This window comes from Protomyctophum bolini (genome assembly GCF_963924005.1).
Source record: "Protomyctophum bolini genome assembly, chromosome: 3".
Classification (NCBI taxonomy): Eukaryota; Metazoa; Chordata; class Actinopteri; order Myctophiformes; family Myctophidae; genus Protomyctophum; species Protomyctophum bolini.
In genome coordinates this window covers 32,559,499-32,581,455 of record NC_137864.1, presented here as the reverse complement: position 1 = coordinate 32,581,455, position 21,957 = coordinate 32,559,499, and the positions used below count along the sequence as shown (strand labels likewise).

Genomic DNA, 21,957 nt, shown 5'->3' with positions numbered 1-21,957 from the left:
ATTGGGGGCCACATGTAGCCCCCAGGCCGCCAGTTGATATTAACCTGCGGGCTGCATTAAGTGAAGGTGGGGGCCACATGTAGCCCCCAGGCCGCCAGTTGATATTAACCTGCGGGCTGCATTAAGTGAAGGTGGGGGCCACATGTAGCCCCCAGGCCGCCAGTTGATATTAACCTGCGGGCTGCATTAAGTGAAGGTGGGGGCCACATGTAGCCCCCAGGCCGCCAGTTGATATTAACCTGCGGGCTGCATTAAGTGAAGGTAGGGGCCACATGTAGCCCCCAGGCCGCCAGTTGATATTAACCTGTGGGTCGCATTAAGTGAAGGTGGGGGCCACCAGTAGCCCATGTATGGGATAGGGGATATATTAAAAATAAATAAAACATTTTCTCCCTGTGATGTGGCCCCCTCAGTGGTTGTGGCCCTAAGTGACTGCTTATATTGCTTATGCCTAGAACCGGCTCTGTGTGTGTGTGTGTGTGTGTGTGTGTGTGTGTGTGTGTGTGTGTGTGTGTGTGTGTGTGTGTGTGTGTGTGTGTGTGTGTGTGTGTGTGTGTGTGTGTGTGTGTGCGTGTGCGTTTGCGTGTATGTGTGTGTGATTACAGTGTTCAGCGATGTGCACTGTAATGTATGCCGAGATGACTTTGAGTGACACTATTCATGTGGTTTCATTGTCATTTGTTTTCCGTGCACGCCCCCATGCCAGTCTGCTTTCATGGGTTACACTGTAGTACGTGCATTCCATTGTGTGTCTTGCTGGTTGCCGGGGCCTGTCTGCACGTGTGTTATCATCTGCATTGTACTTTGGACAACGTTGCAATTACCTCTCTCTCCATCAGAATCAGCTGTATTGTCTCATCACAGTAAAAAAAAAAAAGCTCCATCGTTCTCCAGAAGGAGAACGTGAAAGAAGAGGGAGGAAGGGGCGCATGGAGAAGAAAGAAAAAACAATCAAAACTATGCCTATATATAGACACTAATTTGTGTTGTATGCAGCGGACTCCTCTGGCGCGTTGTCCTCTTATAACATGAACATGTGGCCTCCTTGCCTGGCCGTGGCCGTTGAAGAGTATGAACTGTCCTCTTATAACATGAACATGTGGCCTCCTTGCCTGGCCGTGGCCGTTGAGGAGTATGAACTGTCCTCTTATAACATGAACATGTGGCCTCCTTGCCTGGCCGTGGCCGTGGAGGAGTATGAACTGTCCTCTTATAACATGAACATTTGGCCTCCTTGCCTGGCCGTGGCCGTTGAGGAGTATGAACTGTCCTCTTATAACATGAACATTTGGCCTCCTTGCCTGGCCGTGGCCGTTGAGGAGTATGAACTGTCCTCGACGATGTGCGGAGCATGTGACCGCCAGTGGTGGAAAAAAGTACTCAATTGTTTTACTTAAGTAAAAGTATCAATTCTGCAATATGGAAATACTCTAAATGTCTGGAATTCAAGATTTACTTGAGTACAAAAGTATTGGCATCAAAATGTACTTAAAGTACCAAAAGTAGAAAGTACTCACTATGAATGTCCCATTTCAAGTTTTCAAATGTATCAAAATCTTTAGAAAAATGGCAATTAAGCTTGCGAAGCATTTTCAAATGGACGAAATGTATATGCCTTGTATAGTGTATGTAATGGTACCGGTATGTTTTGTAATAATAAGTCTACAAAGTAACTAGTTACTATAATTGTAGTGCAGTAAAAGTACAATATTTGCCTCTGAACTGTAGTGGAGTATAGAATTAATAGTACAAATAATTTGACATAAGTAAAGTAGGCTACAAATACCGCACAATTGTACTTAAGTAGGCCTACTTATACCGTAGTTACTTTACAAAACTGGAAACAACATATGGTTTTTCATATAATATATGAATATATAATATATATGTATATTGAGGAGTCTCATGCATGGGGATGTTGTGAGCGGTGTCTGAATGGGTTCCTTACTTCCTTTGGTAACGTATGCAACAGCAGGTGTGACTTTGTCTTGAGAGTCTTAGTTGGTGCTTGGCTTAAAGCCAGAGTTAAAACGTTCATTATTCTATTCTATTAGTTTTACCCCAATCTAACACTGTATACTCCAATCTTCCCCCGAAAAACAATGAGCCTTGGAATCACTGCGTCGCTAGGGTGCGCACAAAAATAATTTCACTTTAAAAGCGTCCAAACTTTCTGATGAAACATTGGCTGTGATGCCTTCAGGGAGCGCATATTATTGCGGAGCCACGAGAGGCCGTAACACCTGGTAGGCTATGGTACAGCATTAGCCTAAGCTAGCTTGTGGGTTTCATTTTAGTATCGCTGGGACTCGTTCAAAAACCATCCTTTCGCTTACATAGCATGGATTGGACCGGTGGCAATATTCCACAATTCATGGAAATGAGCTGGAACTCGGCGCCTATGAGCTCGTACCTGTACAGTACAGCGTGTCCCCGAGTCCCCTACACGGCTGCAAGCCCAAGGTATTATCATCTGAAGCCTGCCATCCATAATAACGCATAATAACGCAGACCTGGGGTCAGTTAGAGACTGCACTGAGCAATGAGGTTCCTATGTCTTCACTTCCATACATTATACTACACATCTGGCGCCAACCCTCTTTATAGATCTATCTGCTGTGTCTATCTCTAAAGCAAATGATCATTGCTCCGCGTTTTACCAGCCTCTCCCCCCCCCCTCTCTCTCTCTCTCACACACCTCCCCCTTCAATCCTGCTTTCTGGATTTATCGCTCAGCAAGCAGGCAGCCAAGAGGTCCCTCTTTACTTCACCTCTCCTTCTGTATGTTTCTCTCTCTCTCTCTCTCTCTCTCTCTCTCTCTCTCTCTCTCTTTCTCTCTGTGTCTCTCCCTCTCTCTCTCTCTCTCTGTCTCTCTCTATCTCTCTCTGTCTGTCTCTCTCTCTTTATGACATATCAATCTTTTTCTCTGCCCCCCGCCCTCTCCCTCACTCCATCGCTCTTTATCGCTGCCCTCCCCCTCCTCATCACTTCTCTCTCTCTCTCTCTCTCTCTCTCTCTCTCTCTCTCTCTCTCTCTCTCTCTCTCTCTCTCTCTCTCTCTCTCTCTCTCTCTCTCTCTCTCTCTCTCTCTCTCTCTCTCTCTCTCTCTCTCTCTCTCTCTCTACAACCATTGTACCCTTCCCTCCAGTGAAGGACAATTCATTGTGGGTCTATCAGGCGGGCAGAAAGAGTGATGGCTCTTGGTGGCACAGCGGTGCCTGTAACCCAAACAACTCTACCAGACCACCCTGGCACACCATCCGTCACAGTGCACTGGGACCAAACACCAGTGTCTGCATGCAAACAAACAAACAAAGCTGCAGCAGGTTCATATAGCAGACATGATGTGTGCTGGCATTGCTCACCGCAAATAAGTCCCAACTACAAGCTCCTATACTAGCGTGCAATGTTTGTTTGTATATCGGCCCTCAAGACTTTATATTTGAATTGTTATTTCTCCCACCACACTATGGCTAGTAGTCCACATTATTTAACAGTTTCCCTGTGGTGATCGTGTTGTTTTAAGACCTCCCTGCCGAGTTTAGACTGACCTTTGAAGAGCCACTGCGCCGACTTGATAGTTGCTTGTCATGAAAATCCGCTTTAAAACGGTGTAATCGCTTGTCGTAGTGTTGAAAAATATGGATGTTTATGCGGTGACGTTATCAAAACGCGCCACCTATCCCACTCTGTCCGGTGGATTCCCCGTATGACTTACAACTTACCGCATTAAACAATGAAAACATAACTTGTGTAACTCGTGAACGGGAGGGAAGCTATTCTACAGCCAATTAGCTCGTGTAACTCGTGTTCAGGAGTCAAAGTGTAAATCATAATGTTTATTCATTGTACAACAAAGGTATTTCCCCATGGACCACCTTCACATATTCGGCGGACCACTCGTGGTCCGTGCACCACTGGTTTAGAAACGGGTGGTCTCCGGTGTGTTCAACTGCTCTCGGAATCAGAAGAAAACAAGGCAACAAATAAATAAATAAATAAGCACATATACATAGGAGGTGCAGCAGTGCAAGGAGAGAAGCTCCTCTGTGTGTGTGTGTGTGTGTGTGTGTGTGTGTGTGTGTGTGTGTGTGTGTGTGTGTGTGTGTGTGTGTGTGTGTGTGTGTGTGTGTGTGTGTGTGTGTGTGTGTGTGTGTGTGTGTGTGTGTGTGTGTGTGTGTGTGTGTGTGTGTGTGTGTGTGTGTGTGTGTGTGAGAGAGAGAGAGAAATGTGGAGAGAGAGAGATAGGGCCGGGAGGCGCGTGATGGCGACAATGAATGTTTTTTTCACCTGGCAGGAGAGCTGGATTAATGGTGGAGATTGTTTTAGGTTGGCGCCTGGAGAATTGCAAATAGCGTGCACCTGGTGCTTGTTTGTTGGGGTGAGACAGGAGCTTAGACAAAAGTATAATAGGAGCCGGAACACACACACACACTGGCGGATGGGCGGGCGGGCAGGCAGGCACGCACACACACACACACACACACAGAGAGAGAGAGATGGACGGACACACCGAGGCGATCACTTTCCTTGAGGTGCGCACATGACGGTGTGTGATGGACTGTGGCAGATTGTGAAGTAGCCTATACACTCACTCACTTTCCGTGAGTATTCAGTAGATGGCAGGTTCACCCTTAAGGACACTTCAAAACTCAAACCTCAATCCCTTGACCTGTTCTGACATTCCATATGTTGATCCCCCCCCCCCCCACCCATCCTTCCTCTTCGATGTCTCCCTTTTGACTGATATACCTCCATTCAATCTCTAGACGGGCCCGCCCCAAAGTTATTAGTGCAGCCGCGCCCAGCAGCCGGCGAACACTAGAGTCAGGTCAGAAAATGAAGGCCCGGCCCTACCTGGGTCCTCATCAAACCCTGTACACACAAGACACTGTCCCCGCTGCCACCCTTAGATCTCCATATATGGAGCTAACCTGTTCTGACATTCCGTGTTGATCTGTCCTCATCAAACCCTGTACAGTCAAGACACGCTCCATATGGTCAGTACATAAGTCATTCCATTATGTTGCTCTAACACCCCATGGCAAAGCGCCAGCACTCGCCCAGCAGTCTGCCATCACCCATGCGGATGCATGCATGGCGTCTTACTGGTACTATGTGTAGCACACAGCCAAGACCCGGCCCACAACAGCCCTGCCAATGACAGGTTGTGTGTCGGTCTGGCGAGTGGGAGACTGGGGTTCAATCCCCGCTCCTGCGCATCACTACAATCTGGTGTATTCGGCACATGGAGCGCGGGAATGGGTGATCAGATCCCAGTACTTACAGCAACAACTACCATCAGATCCCATACCAGTACTTACAACACCTACCATCAGATCCCAGTACTTACAACACCTACCATCAGATCCCAGTACTTACAACATCACCTACCATCAGATCCTAGTACTTACAACATCACCTACCATCAGATCCCAGTACTTACAACATCACCTACCATCAGATCCTAGTACTTACAACATCACCTACCATCAGATTCTAGTACTTACAACATCACCTACCATCAGCTCCCAGTACTTACAACATCACCTACCATCAGATCCTAGTACTTACAACATCACCTACCATCAGATCCTAGTACTTACAACATCACCTACCATCAGATCATAGTACTTACAACATCACCTACCATCAGATCCCAGTACTTACAACATCACCTACCATCAGATCCCAGTACTTACAACATCACCTACCATCAGATCCCAGTACTTACAACATCACCTACCATCAGATCCTAGTACTTACATTAAACATCACCTACCATCAGATCCTAGTACTTACAACATCACCTACCATCAGATCCTAGTACTTACAACATAACCTACCATCAGATCCTACTACTTACAACATCACCTACCATCAGATCCTAGTACTTACAACATCACCTACCATCAGATCCTACTACTTACAACATCACCTACCATCAGATCCTAGTACTTACAACATCACCTACCATCAGATCCTACTACTTACAACATCACCTACCATCAGATCCTAGTACTTACAACATCACCTACCATCAGCTCCCAGTACTTACAACATCACCTACCATCAGATCCTACTACTTACAACATCACCTACCATCAGATCCTAGTACTTACAACATCACCTACCATCAGATCCTACTACTTACAACATCACCTACCATCAGATCCTAGTACTTACAACATCACCTACCATCAGATCCTAGTACTTACAACATCACCTACCATCAGATCCTAGTACTTACAACATCACCTACCATCAGATTCTAGTACTTACAACATCACCTACCATCAGATCCTAGTACTTACAACATCACCTACCATCAGATCCTAGTACTTACAACATCACCTACCATCAGATCCTACTACTTACAACATCACCTACCATCAGATCCTAGTACTTACAACATCACCTACCATCAGATCCTAGTACTTACAACATCACCTACCATCAGATCCTAGTACTTACAACATCACCTACCATCAGATCCTAGTACTTACAACATCACCTACCATCAGATCCCAGTACTTACAGCAACACCTACCATCAGCTCCCAGTACTTACAACATCACCTACCATCAGATCCCATAAGTTACAACACCTACTGTACCATCAGCTCCCAGTACTTACAACACCTACCATTATCTCCCAGAAGTTACAACACCTACCATCAGCTCCCATTACTAGTGCACGACTTGCTGCACCCAAGCCGTGCTGCTCATACTTGACACAATACTGTTTGCTTGTCCACAAATGCTAAGTACCAGTAACGGAACATTTGGTTCCGTTTGTACACTCTCTAAGTTAAATGAACACTGAGGAAATCACTGCACATGGTCACAAGGTTTACAGGGGACACAGAGGCCTCATTTAATGGATGGCAAGGGCCCCCTAACTGCCCACCGGTGCCGAGACCCCCGCAGTTAAAGCCAAGCACCCAGAGAGTCTGCTTGCGGGCAACACTTTGTTTGTTCTACCATTGACTGTACTATATGGGGGTCGAATGCAACAAATTAGTGCTGCAGCACCAACAAACACATCACTTATTTAATAGCTCCTGATAATTAGCTTGAATTAAAGTGGACACACACCACTGGCCCCTTTATCACACACACACACACACACACACACACACACACACACACAGTTTGATTAGTCTCCTTTAGCTTGTGTTTGCTTGTCCTCAACGATAAATTACAAATACCCCTTTGCCTCGTCTCTCTTTCTCTCTCTCTCTCTCTCTCTCTCTCTCTCTCTCTCTCTCTCTCTCTCTCTCTCTCTCTCTCTCTCTCTCTCAGACAACTTGTGCTTTACTTAGTGTCACCTGTGTATCCTCAGGGTGGTCCCTGGCTCCCTGGCCAGCAGATGGACAATAGTACACAAAGTCCCAGAGTCCCAAAGCCAAGCAGGCTTGGCAGGTGCGGTGGTGCTAACGCCAAAGCTAATTATTCAAGACATTTTGTTCCGATTTTCTTTTACATATTTTCTACCCGTTTCATTGTTGCCAAGTACAGTGGTTCCCTGCATCTGCCAGCAACCCACACTATTAGACTGCTTTGACCACAGTCTTCTACTGTTGGTCACTGGGAGATGACCAGAACGGGTGCATGTGTTTGGTCCGACGTACTAACAGTCCGACAGGCATTAGTCCGACAGTCCGACTACCCAAAACCCAACCCTAAACCTAACCTCACAAGTTCCTCACCAGGGAGGAACCTGTGAGTGAATCACCCTGTTTTTAATTAGTCCCAACCTTCACTGACTGCCCCACATATCTCCCCTCTGTGAATAACATGTTTTGGACACATCTGACCTTGTGTCGTCTCTGCCCGAGCCATGCAATCTCCATTCTAGATAGAATGGCTCTCTCCATGGGTCGAAGATATAACTACAACTCTGAACTACATTATCCACCATACTTTCAGGAGGTAACATCATCATTGTAAACCTCTGACCCCAGAAAAGAACACTTCCTGGTGTCAAAGGATTATTTGTAGTTTGTACTTTAGCAATATTACACGAGAGGGGGTGGTTTAACGTCATTAATGCACACATAACTTAGAGTGTAATGTTGCGATTATACAACAGTTACCCTTAAAACTAAGACAATCGCTGAAAAAACGTAGCCACTACGACCATAAATGTCCCAAGAAACTATAGCTAGATAAAAGGTATATTTTGACTTGAGTACATTACATCTACAGTACTCTATATACATAAACGCCTATTTGATATTTGGTCTGAGAGTATATATTTTAATTACTTTCAAGAGGTATTTCATATTTGGCTTAATGCCTGGTCCTTCCTTTTTCATTTAAGCTATCGAATTCTACAGTCCTTAATTAATATTAATACATATTTATCATAAATGTACTTATCAGTGTCTTCTACTGTCGGTCACTGAGGAGCTGAGTACAACCACAGTCTTCTACTGTCGGTCACTGAGGAGCTGAGTACAACCACAGTCTTCTACTGTCGGTCACTGAGGAGCTGAGTACAACCACAGTCTTCTACTGTCGGTCACTGAGGAGCTGAGTACAACCACAGTCTTCTACTGTCGGTCACTGAGGAGCTGAGTACAACCACAGTCTTCTACTGTCGGTCACTGAGGAGCTGAGTACAACCACAGTCTTCTACTGTCGGTCACTGAGGAGCTGAGTACAACCACAGTCTTCTACTGTCGGTCACTGAGGAGCTGAGTACAACCACAGTCTTCTACTGTCGGTCACTGAGGAGCTGAGTACAACCACAGTCTTCTACTGTTGGTCACTGCCAATAAGTACTACAATTCTATAAAAGGTATGCCTAATTGTATACATTTAAAAGGGTCCATAATGTGTCATGGGCGTCAGGTTCAGAATGTGTAGCTCTAGTGGAGCAGTTTATGGTTAAGTGGCACGCTCAGCGTCACCTCTCGGTGGAGAGCAGTGCGTCATTCATTCTCCCTGCCTGGTTGGGTGCCACGAGAGAAAATGTTAGGCAGCCCTACACATGTAGGGGTATAACTCTAGGCAGCCAGGCTGTAGCCAGACAGACAAATGTAGGGGTAAAAGTAAAACACAGACAGACAGATGTATAGGGGTAAAACAGTAGGCAGCCAGGCAGTAGCCAGACAGACACATGTAGGGTATAACTCTAGGCAGCCAGGCAGTAGACCGATGTAGGGGTATAACTCTAGCAGCCAGGCAGTAGACCGATGTAGGGGTATAACTCTAGCAGCCAGGCAGTAGACCGATGTAGGGGTATAACTCTAGCAGCCAGGCAGTAGACCGATGTAGGGGTATAACTCTAGCAGCCAGGCAGTAGACCCATGTAGGGGTATAACTCTAGCAGCCAGGCAGTAGACCGATGTAGGGGTATAACTCTAGCAGCCAGGCAGTAGACTGATGTAGGGGTATAACTCTAGCAGCCAGGCAGTAGACTGATGTAGGGGTATAACTCTAGCAGCCAGGCAGTAGACCGATGTAGGGTATAACTCTAGCAGCCAGGCAGTAGACCGATGTAGGGGTATAACTCTAGGCAGCCAGGCAGTAGACCGATGTAGGGGTATAACTCTAGGCAGCCAGGCAGTAGACCGATGTAGGGGTATAACTCTAGCAGCCAGGCAGTAGACAGATGTAGGGGTATAACTCTAGCAGCCAGGCAGTAGACCCATGTAGGGGTATAACTCTAGGCAGCCAGGCAGTAGACCCATGTAGGGGTATAACTCTAGGCAGCCAGGCAGTAGACCGATGTAGGGGTATAACTCTAGCAGCCAGGCAGTAGAGCGATGTAGGGGTATAACTCTAGCAGCCAGGCAGTAGACCCATGTAGGGGTATAACTCTAGCAGCCAGGCAGTAGACCGATGTAGGGGTATAACTCTAGCAGCCAGGCAGTAGACCGATGTAGGGCTATAACTCTAGCAGCCAGGCAGTAGACCGATGTAGGGGTATAACTCTAGCAGCCAGGCAGTAGACCCATGTAGGGGTATAACTCTAGGCAGCCAGGCAGTAGACCCATGTAGGGGTATAACTCTAGCAGCCAGGCAGTAGACTGATGTAGGGGTATAACTCTAGCAGCCAGGCAGTAGACCGATGTAGGGGTATAACTCTAGCAGCCAGGCAGTAGACCGATGTAGGGGTATAACTCTAGCAGCCAGGCAGTAGACCGATGTAGGGGTATAACTCTAGCAGCCAGGCAGTAGACTGATGTAGGGGTATAACTCTAGCAGCCAGGCAGTAGACCGATGTAGGGGTATAACTCTAGCAGCCAGGCAGTAGACCCATGTAGGGGTATAACTCTAGCAGCCAGGCAGTAGACCGATGTAGGGCTATAACTCTAGCAGCCAGGCAGTAGCCAGACAGACCGATGTAGGGGTATAACTCTAGCAGCCAGGCAGTAGACCGATGTAGGAGTATAACTCTAGCAGCCAGGCAGTAGACCCATGTATGGGTATAACTCTAGCAGCCAGGCAGTAGACCGATGTAGGGGTATAACTCTAGCAGCCAGGCAGTAGACCCATGTAGGGGTATAACTCTAGCAGCCAGGCAGTAGACCCATGTAGGGCTATAACTCTAGCAGCCAGGCAGTAGACCCATGTAGGGGTATAACTCTAGCAGCCAGGCAGTAGACCCATGTAGGGGTATAACTCTAGCAGCCAGGCAGTAGACCCATGTAGGGGTATAACTCTAGCAGCCAGGCAGTAGCCAGACAGACCGATGTAGGGTTAACACACTGAATCACCACCGCAGAGACCCAACAGCGGTGTTAGTCCCAGCAGCGGTGTTAACTGCATGGTCTGGAAGCCGGCGAGGGATCATGTCCTTGTCGTTGCACTGGTGACCCCTGCTGGTTGGTGGAGTGCCTGTTAACATGGACCATGGACCATGGCAATCAATAGGCTACCAATAATCTTGAATAGCCTGCCGCTGGCACTGATTGTTTGATTGAATAGCCTACTTTATTATGAATTTGTAACTTTGCATGAACAGTCCCAAAGTATAGCCTACAGCGCTGCCCGCTGTGTGGATTAAATGCCAATGCAGAATTGCCAATGTCAAATCAATCATCAATGCTGGTAACACTGCATGAGAGTGTGTGTGCGTGTGTGTGGTGTGCTGTGTTATACTATTTATAAATCAGAGTAGTAGTAGTTATAGATATAATGGTCCTCTTTCATGGTAATTTACAAGACAGAGTGTGGCATAATGTCTAAACGTAACAGTCAGGCAAGGGCAAGCGGTACATTATAACAATAACATGTTTGCTGTCAGTGTAATAATTAAAGTGCCTTCCTCAAAGAAAAATGAAGGCGGGGAAAAGGGGCGGGGTCGGGCCCGGGTCGGACGCATATATATATTAATAATTAAGGTCGTGCTCAATTCGGGTAGGACACAAAGCTGTCTGTAACGGGCCCGGGTCGGGCTAGAAAATGGCTCGATCCCAGCTTGTGTGTGTGTGTGTGTGTGTGTGTGTGTGTGTGTGTGTGTGTGTCTGCCTGTCTGTCCTTCCTTCCCTCCCCAATGGCACCCTGACCACCATCAATCACATGTGTGTCGGACTCCACTTCACCCCCTAGCAGTCCTCGTTCATTCTTGTTGCCTATTTTGGGGGGATATCTATGCAGATGTATGTTGGTTATGTTATATAGTTTAGAAAGAAATGCACTATTAGCATATTGTTTAGACAAACACTAGAAAGAAATACACAGTTGGCTATTAGCATATTGTTTAGACAAACACTAAGTTTGATGTTTACCTGGTTGGTAACCTATTTACTATGTGGCACTTTCTTTTCCCTCTGGCAAACACTAGAAAGAAATACACTCTTGGCCATTAGCATATTGTTCAGACAAACACTATGTTTGATGTTTACCTGGTAACCTATTTACTTTATTTTTCTTTCCCCTCTAATTGCATGACCACTTACTGTGTCCGCTGAAGGGTCATTTCATTTACTCTGGTCTTGCACTCTTTTATCGCTCTCGGTAAGAGCGTCTGCTAAATGCCTAAATTATAAATGTGGGTGAAAACAGCCAGCAGACAGCTCATTCAGACAGGCTGTCCAAACAGTCAGACACACAGCAGAGCCAGCCAAGCAGAGCGACGGCGTTCTGTCACAGCCTGTTTGTAAATCTGGCACTGCTGGGGATTTCTGCTGCTGCCACAATGAAATCACTGGCTTTTGTTCTTGCAGTTCAGGTGGACAGACATTTAAACAGACAGACACCGACACACCCCAGCAAGCCAAATGACGTCATGAGGACGTTATGATGACGTCCTCCGGTGACGTTCAAGGCTAGGCCAAATCACAGCTCATATTAGTCTTTTTTATTGGCCTAAAATATTGTCTACAGTATATACATACATTCATGAATCCACTTTCTGACCAGCTGTCAGTATCGGGAAATTTTTTATAGGTTTCTTGTGACCCTACCCCTTGGACTAAAAACGGCCATAGACGTCATGACAAATGTGATGACGTCAGCACAAGTGGATATGGCTGCTTTTAGCCCAAGTAGTGTATTTTGTGCAAAACTAATGCTTGGAATGGATTCAGAATCATGAAAAACCCCTAGTTTGACATGTCACATGCTACTTAAGGCAAAAGGAAAGTTTGACATGTTTGCCTGGCATTAACTAGGATGTTATATGGTAGGGTCACAAGAAACCCCTATAAAAAATGCCCAATACTGACAGCCGCTCAGCAAGTGGATTCATGACCGGCTAGACAATATTTTAGGCCAATAAAAAAGACTATATACCAAATTTCCCACTTTAAACAAAAGAAGCCTGTCGGCTGCCGGACTATATGGGGATGATCATTTGGGGATGGTCATTTCCAGGACGTCTTTAAAATAATATAGATTATTCTGGGCTAGATAAGTTGAATCTGGCCTCCATTGGACTCTCTCTGATTCATCCAGGGATGCTTGTCTTTATAGGCAGAATTTACGTTCGTTGAAATCAGGTGATATTCTGGGCCAGATCTGACTAGTCTTGGTTTGACTTGATTTGGCCCCAATAGAGACGTCACTAATTCTGATCCTGACCGTGCTTGCTGGGACTCTCACTCCCCAAAATGCTAGCCTTGGCAGCATTCCTTTTCGGGTTTTTTTTTGCAACAGGGGATGAGATATCTGCTTTTTACATAATGAGGCACGGCACAGTGGACAAATTAATCAGGGAGCAAGAAACGTGAGAGTCCTTCTAACAGTACAGAGGGTTGAGACGAGTGGCAGAGCCGACATCAAAGACACTAATGGAGCCGTTCTTCACTCCGAGAATGTATGGTCCAATGAAATGGAAACATGTCATATCCATAAAGATGTCCTCTGCATCACCATGACTGAAATGTCAAACTATAGCCATGCAACACCATGAAATCCATATAGTGGGGTTCCGTCTCAATGTTAAATTTAGTTGTCATTTACAAAATGACAACTAAACTAAAGTTTCACTTTCACTACTAATTTGAAGGTGAGGGTCTATAGAACCATTTTGGTTCGAGTGGCAAGCACCCAGATAGAAAGATTGGCCTCTAGGGGGCGTACCCCCCATTAGCCCTACGAAGATATCTGTTGAACATTATCTGAACATATGAGATATGTATGGTGTATATCCACAGAGATAGCAAGTAGTCCATCTATGTGCTTTATTTTGATGGAATTGTGCACTTTACGATAACAGCATACACAGTTGGAGCATGCCATAAGGAACATTGTTGACTATGGGGCCATCACAGATTTGTCCCGTGGTAACATGGACACCTGCTGTTATTTTACCAATAACTAAGTTCTAGACCACATAGGATCTTGATTCTGGTAACTAATCCTACATTTTCAAGGATGAGCTCTCAATTATGAGTTGGGGTGAGGGTCTATTTCAGGTGCAGGTTGAGTAAAAGAACTACTCATTCAAGATAACATCCAGACAGTGTATTACTCTCATCACACTAAAATATTTATTTGAAATCATTATAGGGTAGAAATAAGCCACATAACAGTAAACTGGTACAGCTGGCTGACTATCTAACTTGTAAACAAACACATTCCATGCGCCCTGCGTATAGCATAGCTACCGTCCCTAGCTACCGTCCTATCGCCTGAAGGGATGTGACGCTCTGATTGGTTCAGAAACTTCAGAGCAGCGTTTCAACTTGAAACTGCCTGAAACTTCAAAATAAAATGTCCACCATTTAAGTTGCACTACGCCTTTAAATGTGTAAAATTTAAGGGATATTCTTTGTTAAACATTTGTTAATTTACTTTTGTTAAAAAGATTAAATTAAGCTGTGTATTCTCAATGAAGTAGGCTGTAGTCAATTACCATTACTTGTTTGTTCAGTAACAGGGGTCTCCCCAGCTCTGATTGATTGATTGATCGATTTATTGATTGAATGCATACGTGAACATACTTTTTAAAATGAAAACGTTCCAGGGCTTATTTACATTACTAAACAGAAAATGTGTTTTGGGTGGAAGAACAATTTAATCCAATCAGTAGAGAGTAAACATAATATCAGCTTCAATTTTACAGTGTTCCAGTTCCAATTTTGTCGGTTCATTGTTTGTGTGTGTTTTGTTTGTCCAATTTATCCTGTATCCTGTGTGAGTTCTCTATCCTGATTGGATTAAATTGGTATCCTGACCTGGAAATGTATTTGCTGTTTGACTAAAGGGCTGGAGAGACGGGGACGTGGGGGGGAGACCAACATTTCTGAACAATCTCAGAATATAGTGTCATATACTGTGTAACTTTTTCAATGAATTGACTGCCAGAATTGTTTCAGTCTGTCCCTTAATCCCTGCCAAGGTCTCCAAGCCGGATATCTTATTTTGAAGACCCCACATTTTATAATTTTTGCCGTGATATTTGTACAAGTCACCCGAAACGTTATTCTTGCAACCCCATGCAGAGACGCTTTAGCTATGAGCTGTGAACATTGCCATTTTTATCAAAAACCTCTGGAAAAAAGATAAATCCAAGGTTTTAAGATTTCAGTTAACATGGCAGTGTACGAGGTGGAACCATTTCAGTGACGGACCAAAGCCTAGCCGTGCTCAGACCCGTAGAAGAAGAGAGTTGCCACACGCTTTGATCTCTCCGCAAAGCGGGGTGCTGTGGGCTATAGTTCCAAACATTGGAACTATCCCATTGCGATGGAATGAGTAGGCTACTTCCGCATTCCATTTACAATGGGAGTAAACGCAGAGGCGTCAGGGAGAAATGCGAGGCCCTGTGCAATTTTTTTGAATTAATTAATTCATTAATACTTACTTTTGCCTTCACTTTCCTACAAATAGTATGCCAGGTTCTCATCTCCAATGAGTAAGAAATTGACATGCACTGCCTAATTTAGCAGCTTAACAGTGTGAATGCAGATATTGTGGTCCTCCACATTATGTTATTTTATTTGTTGTAAGGAAGCTATAGTTAACATGACATGAGTCATGTCAAGCAAGCTGTCACAGGAGGGGTCTCTGGGGCTGACACTGTCTGATGATCTATATGAGCAATTTAACTTGTCTATGTATTACTCTACAACGAATACCAATGGAACACAAACCTGTTGCCCTGATCATAACTGATATAAAACCACCACCCAACCAGTCTGCCCTGCAGTGCAGCTCAAATTACTGGTTATAAAAGTAAAATGAACAGCTGCTTGTGTTGCTGTTATTCTCTCAACACTATTGAACACTATGTTAATTTGCCAGTGTCTGCCCCCGACACTGATGCCAAAATGACTATTGCAATTCTTAGTTTTTTTACTTTACATTTTTATCCCACGATTTTGTAACCCAGTTTTCTTTTCACCCAGTGCCAATTATCTAATGTAATACTGGGCACTACACTTCCTCTGCCAACCTGGGGGGGCAGCGGACTGACCTCATGCCTCCTTCTATGCATGAGGAGACCAAGCTTCTTCTTTTCACCTGACAGAGGGGAATTTCCCCGGCCGGACGTAGCGTGTGGAAGGGACATGTTATTCCGACCAGTTCCTTTCCCCTCCATCAGGCGCCCCGGCTGGCCAGGGGGAGGTAGTTTTAGAGACCAGGATTACTGCATGTTTTTGTGAGGGTATCTACCCTAGGGGACACGGGGAGAACATGCAAACTCCACACAGAAAGGCCCTTTCGCCAACCCCCGCCTCGGGTATGGGCACTGATGACGCGGAGGAGGGAACACGCCGCGAGTGCCCACAGCGTCCCCAGCGGGAATCGAACCCAGGACCTTCTAGCTGTGAGGCGACAGCACTACCAACTGTGCCACCGTGCCCCCTATTGCAATTGTACCGGAAAGGCATTTATGTCCCGACTCCTTCCTGTTCCGAACTGGAAGTAGTTGTTTTTTTCCCACAATGTCAGAAGAAGCATGCAGCCTTCAAACGGAAAACAAACTTTAAAGAGACCTCTTAGAGCAACTTTTACCTTTAAACCTGAGGATTTTTTTCTTCTTTTTTTATTGTATGAATACTTGTTGAGATGGAGTCTGCACTTAGATAGACGGCGGCGCTAATCAGGAGCGAACGAACATCAGGTACACATCAGGTGAAACTTCAAACCGCACGCCAGTGTCAGATAAGCGCCATGGGAACTAGAGATAAACACTGGAGGGCTTGATCTGACAGCTGTCACTCAAACGAGCGGTGAGGCGGGCAGCATCACATGCCAGCTCTGCTGAATGGAGACCTGGATGTAACGTTAGGCATTGTAGTGATGTGAACATTGAAATGTACTGATTTATTATGAAGGAGTCCCAGCGGGTGGGCAGTAAGAAATGCATTATTGACTGTTGTTTTTAAGTAAATTATTTGAATATCTGTACTCGTACCACACGCACGCACGCACGCACACACACACACACACACACATATTCAAAAATAGGCTGGTCTACAAGCTCACATTGTATTGCGACGTTTTGTGAGCTTAAATCAGCTTTTATTTTATTTTATTTGTTAACACTTTCACCTGAAATAACATGCCCGGAATAAGGACCCCCGGGGCGAACGTTGTTAAAAATCAACCAAATTAGCACATTAAACGCAGCCATAAGCAATGTATCCGCCCCAGCACAAATATCGTTTGTCTTTATCCACCTGCTGTCTAGGTAGACATTAGCACCTGTTTAATATGTGGCTATTGTTTACGGCTCCTTATTTCCATAACATTTGCATATGAACAGTTAATCAAAGCGGGCCACGGCCTGCCTGGCTGAATGACGGAGTCAGCGACTAATTGGAGGGGATGAGGTTTGCTCATGCACACATCGCAGCCCACTGAGCCGGGAATGATTCGCAGCACATTACATCTGCCACGCCTTACAGAAGACGTCCAGCCCAGTCCTCCTCAAACAGACTGGAAAGACAATATAGTGACGCCTACGCTCCGCTGAAAGGAACCAGTGCAGCGTTCTCACTGAGAGATGACAAAAAAAAAGACTGTGGCAGCCATGGGCTCATTTTCTAATTTGGCAAATGTCTTCCCTGGATATGCACGAGTGGCAGGTGGACTGCGTGGTTGTGTCGTTTTGTGTTTGTGTACGTGTGCAACCTGTGGTTCCTTGGACATTCTAAAATGGAGTGCAGTCAGATGTGAGAGAGAGACCAGCAAGCCAAATGACGTCATGATGACATTATGATGACGTCTTCCAGTGACTCCGGTGACGTTCAGGACTAGGCCAGATCACAGCCCATATGGGGATGATCTTTACGTCATTTCCAGGACGTCTTCACCAGTTAAAATAATATAGCTTATTCTGGGCTAGATCTGACTAGTTATGATATGACTTAAGTTGATGTGGCCTCTAACGGACTCTCTGATTCATCCAGGGACGTCTGACGTCTTATTTGGCAGAATTTATGTTGGTTGAAATCAGGTGATATTCTGGGCCAGATCTGACTCCTCTTGGTTTGACTTGATTTGGCCCCAATAGAGACGTCACTAATAACCGTGCTTGCTGGGAGAGAGAGAGTTTAAAAAAGAGAAGGCAACAAAAAAGCAGAAACACAACAGGATCTTTCTGTTCCAATGGATCAGAAACACAACAGGATCGTTTTGTTCCAATGGATCAGAAACGCAACAGGATCTTTCTGTTCCAATGGATCAACGACTTTCCAATTTTACCACAATTCTCATTTGGAATTCATTCCGGAGCGCAGCGAGATATTAATTTGGGGAAATCAACAGAGAAATTGGGTCACCTGCGAGAGCTATTCATTTCACACTGCCAACACAAATAAGCAATTTAAAAGGAGAGAGAGAGAGAGAGAGAGAGGGGGTAAGAGAGAGAGAGAGAGAGAGAGAGAGAGAGAGAGAGAGAGAGAGAGAGAGAGAGAGAGGAGGTGAGAGAGAGAGAGATAATAGGTAGAGCAAAGTAAAGCAAGAGAAACAGAAGCTAATGATGGGGGGGTGGGTGAAGGGAGGCAGGAATATAAGGTGAGTTAAAAACTTCTGGGTGGTACAGGCGTAAAGTCCCTCCCCCTCCACCATAGAGACTGCGTCCATTTAGCTCCAGGCACTCCAACTAGACTGGGATCAATTACTTTTGCCATGTTCCAATATCCAATCTGGAGAGATTACGTGGTAACGGTACATGCGCACAGATGTACAGTGTGTGGTTGAAAATTACTGGATATAGTTTGGTTTTGGAGTATAGGCATGCAGGCTCTATACCAGAGTATAGGTTTTGGAGTATAGGCATGCAGGCTCTATACCAGAGTATAGGTTTAGGAGTATAGGCATGCAGGCTCTATACCAGAGTATAGGTTTAGGAGTATAGGCATGCAGGCTCTATACCGGAGTATAGGTTTAGGAGTATAGGCATGCAGGCTCTATACCAGAGTATAGGTTTAGGAGTATAGGCATGCAGGCTCTATACCAGAGTATAGGTTTAGGAGTATAGGCATGCAGGCTCTATACCAGAGTATAGGTTTAGGAGTATAGGCATGCAAGCTCTATACCAGAGTATAGGTTTAGGAGTATAGGCATGCAGGCTCTATACCAGAGTATAGGTTTAGGAGTATAGGCATGCAGGCTCTATACCAGAGTATAGGTTTAGGAGTATAGGCATGCAGGCTCTATACCAGAGTATAGGTTGTGGAGTATAGGCATGCAGGCTCTATACCAGAGTATAGGTTTTGGAGTATAGGCATGCAGACTCTATACCGGAGTATAGGTTGTGGAGTATAGGCATGCAGGCTCTATACCAGAATATAGGTTTTGGAGTATAGGCATGCAGGCTCTATACCAGAGTATAGGTTTTGGAGTATAGGCATGCAGGCTCTATACCAGAATATAGGTTTTGGAGTATAGGCATGCAGACTCTATACCAGAGTATAGGTTGTGGAGTATAGGCATGCAGGCTCTATACCAGAATATAGGTTTTGGAGTATAGGCATGCAAGCTCTATACCAGAGTATAGGTTTTGGAGTATAGGAATGCAGGCTCTATACCAGAATATAGGTTTTGGAGTATAGGCATGCAGGCTCTATACCAGAGAGTATAGGTTTTGGAGTATAGGCATGCAGGCTCTATACCAGAATATAGGTTTTGGAGTATAGGCATGCAGACTCTATACCAGAGTATAGGTTGTGGAGTATAGGCATGCAGGCTCTATACCAGAATATAGGTTTTGGAGTATAGGCATGCAGGCTCTATACCAGAATATAGGTTTAGGAGTATAGGCATGCAGGCTCTATACCAGAGTATAGGTTTTGGAGTATAGGCATGCAGGCTCTATACCAGAGTATAGGTTTTGGAGTATAGGCATGCAGACTCTATACCAGAGTATAGGTTTTGGAGTATAGGCATGCAGGCTCTATACCAGAGTATAGGTTTTGGAGTATATACATGCAGGCTCTATACCAGAGTATAGGTTTTGGAGTATAGGCATGCAGGCTCTATACCAGAGTATAGGTTGTGGAGTATAGGCATGCAGGCTCTATACCAGAGTATAGGTTTTGGAGTATAGGCATGCAGGCTCTATACCGGACGGCACTAGTTAAAACCACAGGAAAGGTCCATCAATCAACAACACTCCTTCGGATAATACAATTTATTTATGTATTCCAACGTGCGTCATGACAAAACAAAGCCATATCGCCACATACATACAGTACTAGTACAGTACATTACACTGTTGGAAGTGGGCCACAGATCCGTCAGCGGATAGTGCCCTTGCTGAGCGCCACGATTTCCGACTCCGGACACTGCTGATTAAGCACTGGTCTGATTTCCATATACGTATAGGGTGGAAACTGGTTTATATACGCAATGGGGACTCAATAATATTACAGTGGTTAGTATTTAGAAGAGATTCAAGAGTATTTTTTATGAGTTTAAGAACTTCTGACAAGAACATTATACATGGGTCTACGGATGTTGACCGCCAGCACAGATATGAAGCTTCATTCAAATCGGAGCCAAAATGAAGGTGCTAATCCTTTTTAGTTTTTTTAATAGTACAAAATGATGAACTTGATACTGAATTACACACGTTTCATTCAAAACGGACGGATGGACGGCGTACCGTAATGTGACCTGTAGTTGGCAGGTTCATAAAGGTTGTCTGATCTCTACCAGATGTGTGCTGCTTCAGTAGAATTGTCACTGATGGTCAATCAATCGTGTATGTGGTATTTATAAGAAGTTACGGTCCCTGGCCTGGACGGTTATCTTAAATTACGGCCCCTGCCGATGTTTACACTAAACTTTGAAGAATTACGGTGTCTTAATTGCACCTCCATTTCATGAAATCCTCCACCGGAGCTATGCTAAACAACAACACAGAGCAATGGCGGATGAATGTGGCTATGAAAACCTGTTGACTTGCATTGAACTCAGTTTCCCAGAAGCCCTTGCAAGCCAGTGATAGGTCGATTTCCAGTTACGTCATCATGTCGTCCTCGTCACGATGTCCGCAACAAAGCCGGTATTTCTTAAAAATTATCAAACAAATTATATTAAACATATGAATTACGGGTTTAGCAGGTTCGGCAGGGAAAGACAATGTAAAAACACAAGTTTTGCAGCGAAAGCGAACCTGTTAATCTTCTCACCTTGCTTTCTTGGCAATCCATATTGGGAACGTCTGTGGAACTTAATCTTTATTGGAGCTTGACTTCAACTAATCATGACACAGCGTAGCTTTTAAAAAAAGAGGCCATGGTCTTATTCATATTTTTTGGCAAGGGGTTTGATGCAATATAATATTTCTTCTCAGTTCATTTCAATCCAGGGTGCTCTGAATTAATGTGCCTTTCAGATTAAATTTGCCAAAGCGTGCAGATGAAAATGGACATTTTTTTATATTAACTCTAGCTCTGCCTCCCACTCCCTCCTCCCCCCTCTGTTTCCCTGACTGAATGTCTCCCTGTATTTCTGTCTCTTTCTCTCTCCAGGACAACCCACTGATCCTGCAGTCTGACAGGAATGTGACGGTCAATGCCAGAAATGACCAGGGACAACTAACCGGTCAGCTGACCGTGGGTAAGCCGCAGACTTAATTTAATATTTTGTTAACAGACTTTGGGCTCCATTTTCATCACCGCTAAACCCCTTATCCCTAAACTTCTTTGCCTTTTTTACTATTTTGCAAAACATTTTTGTATCGTTAAAATGGCCAGTCTTGTTGTCTATGTTTTTGATGCTTGCGGAACTCGACTTCGTCTCGTTCCTGACCGCATCACTGTCGTGGCAATAATCACGTTAACCCACACCCTCTCGTGTAATATTGCTTAATTATCCCTGCAGGGAAATTGATACGTTACAGCAGCATAATGTAAAATGTAAAAATAAACAACAGACAGACACTGTCCATTGGACACAACTGCACAAAATCAAAACAAGACCAAAGACACAGGACCAAGCATTTGGGGGGGGGGGGGGGGGGGGAGTTCTTATGTGTAAACCCTACTGGAAACAAACTTGTATTGGAATATCAGTACTTGTATTTGACCATGCAAATGCAT

General features: G+C 44.9%; 1 protein-coding gene across 1 annotated transcript in view; it reads left to right on the top strand.

The window, feature by feature from the left end:
* The window catches only part of LOC308312524 (zeta-sarcoglycan-like), a 205,291-nt gene that overhangs the window by 73,969 nt on the left and 109,365 nt on the right, over nucleotides 1-21,957 (top strand). The window contains exon 4 of the mRNA XM_080759133.1: nucleotides 21,388-21,475. Within this exon, the coding sequence (XP_080615259.1) occupies nucleotides 21,388-21,475 (88 nt within the window). The remainder of the gene's footprint in view (nucleotides 1-21,387; nucleotides 21,476-21,957) is intronic.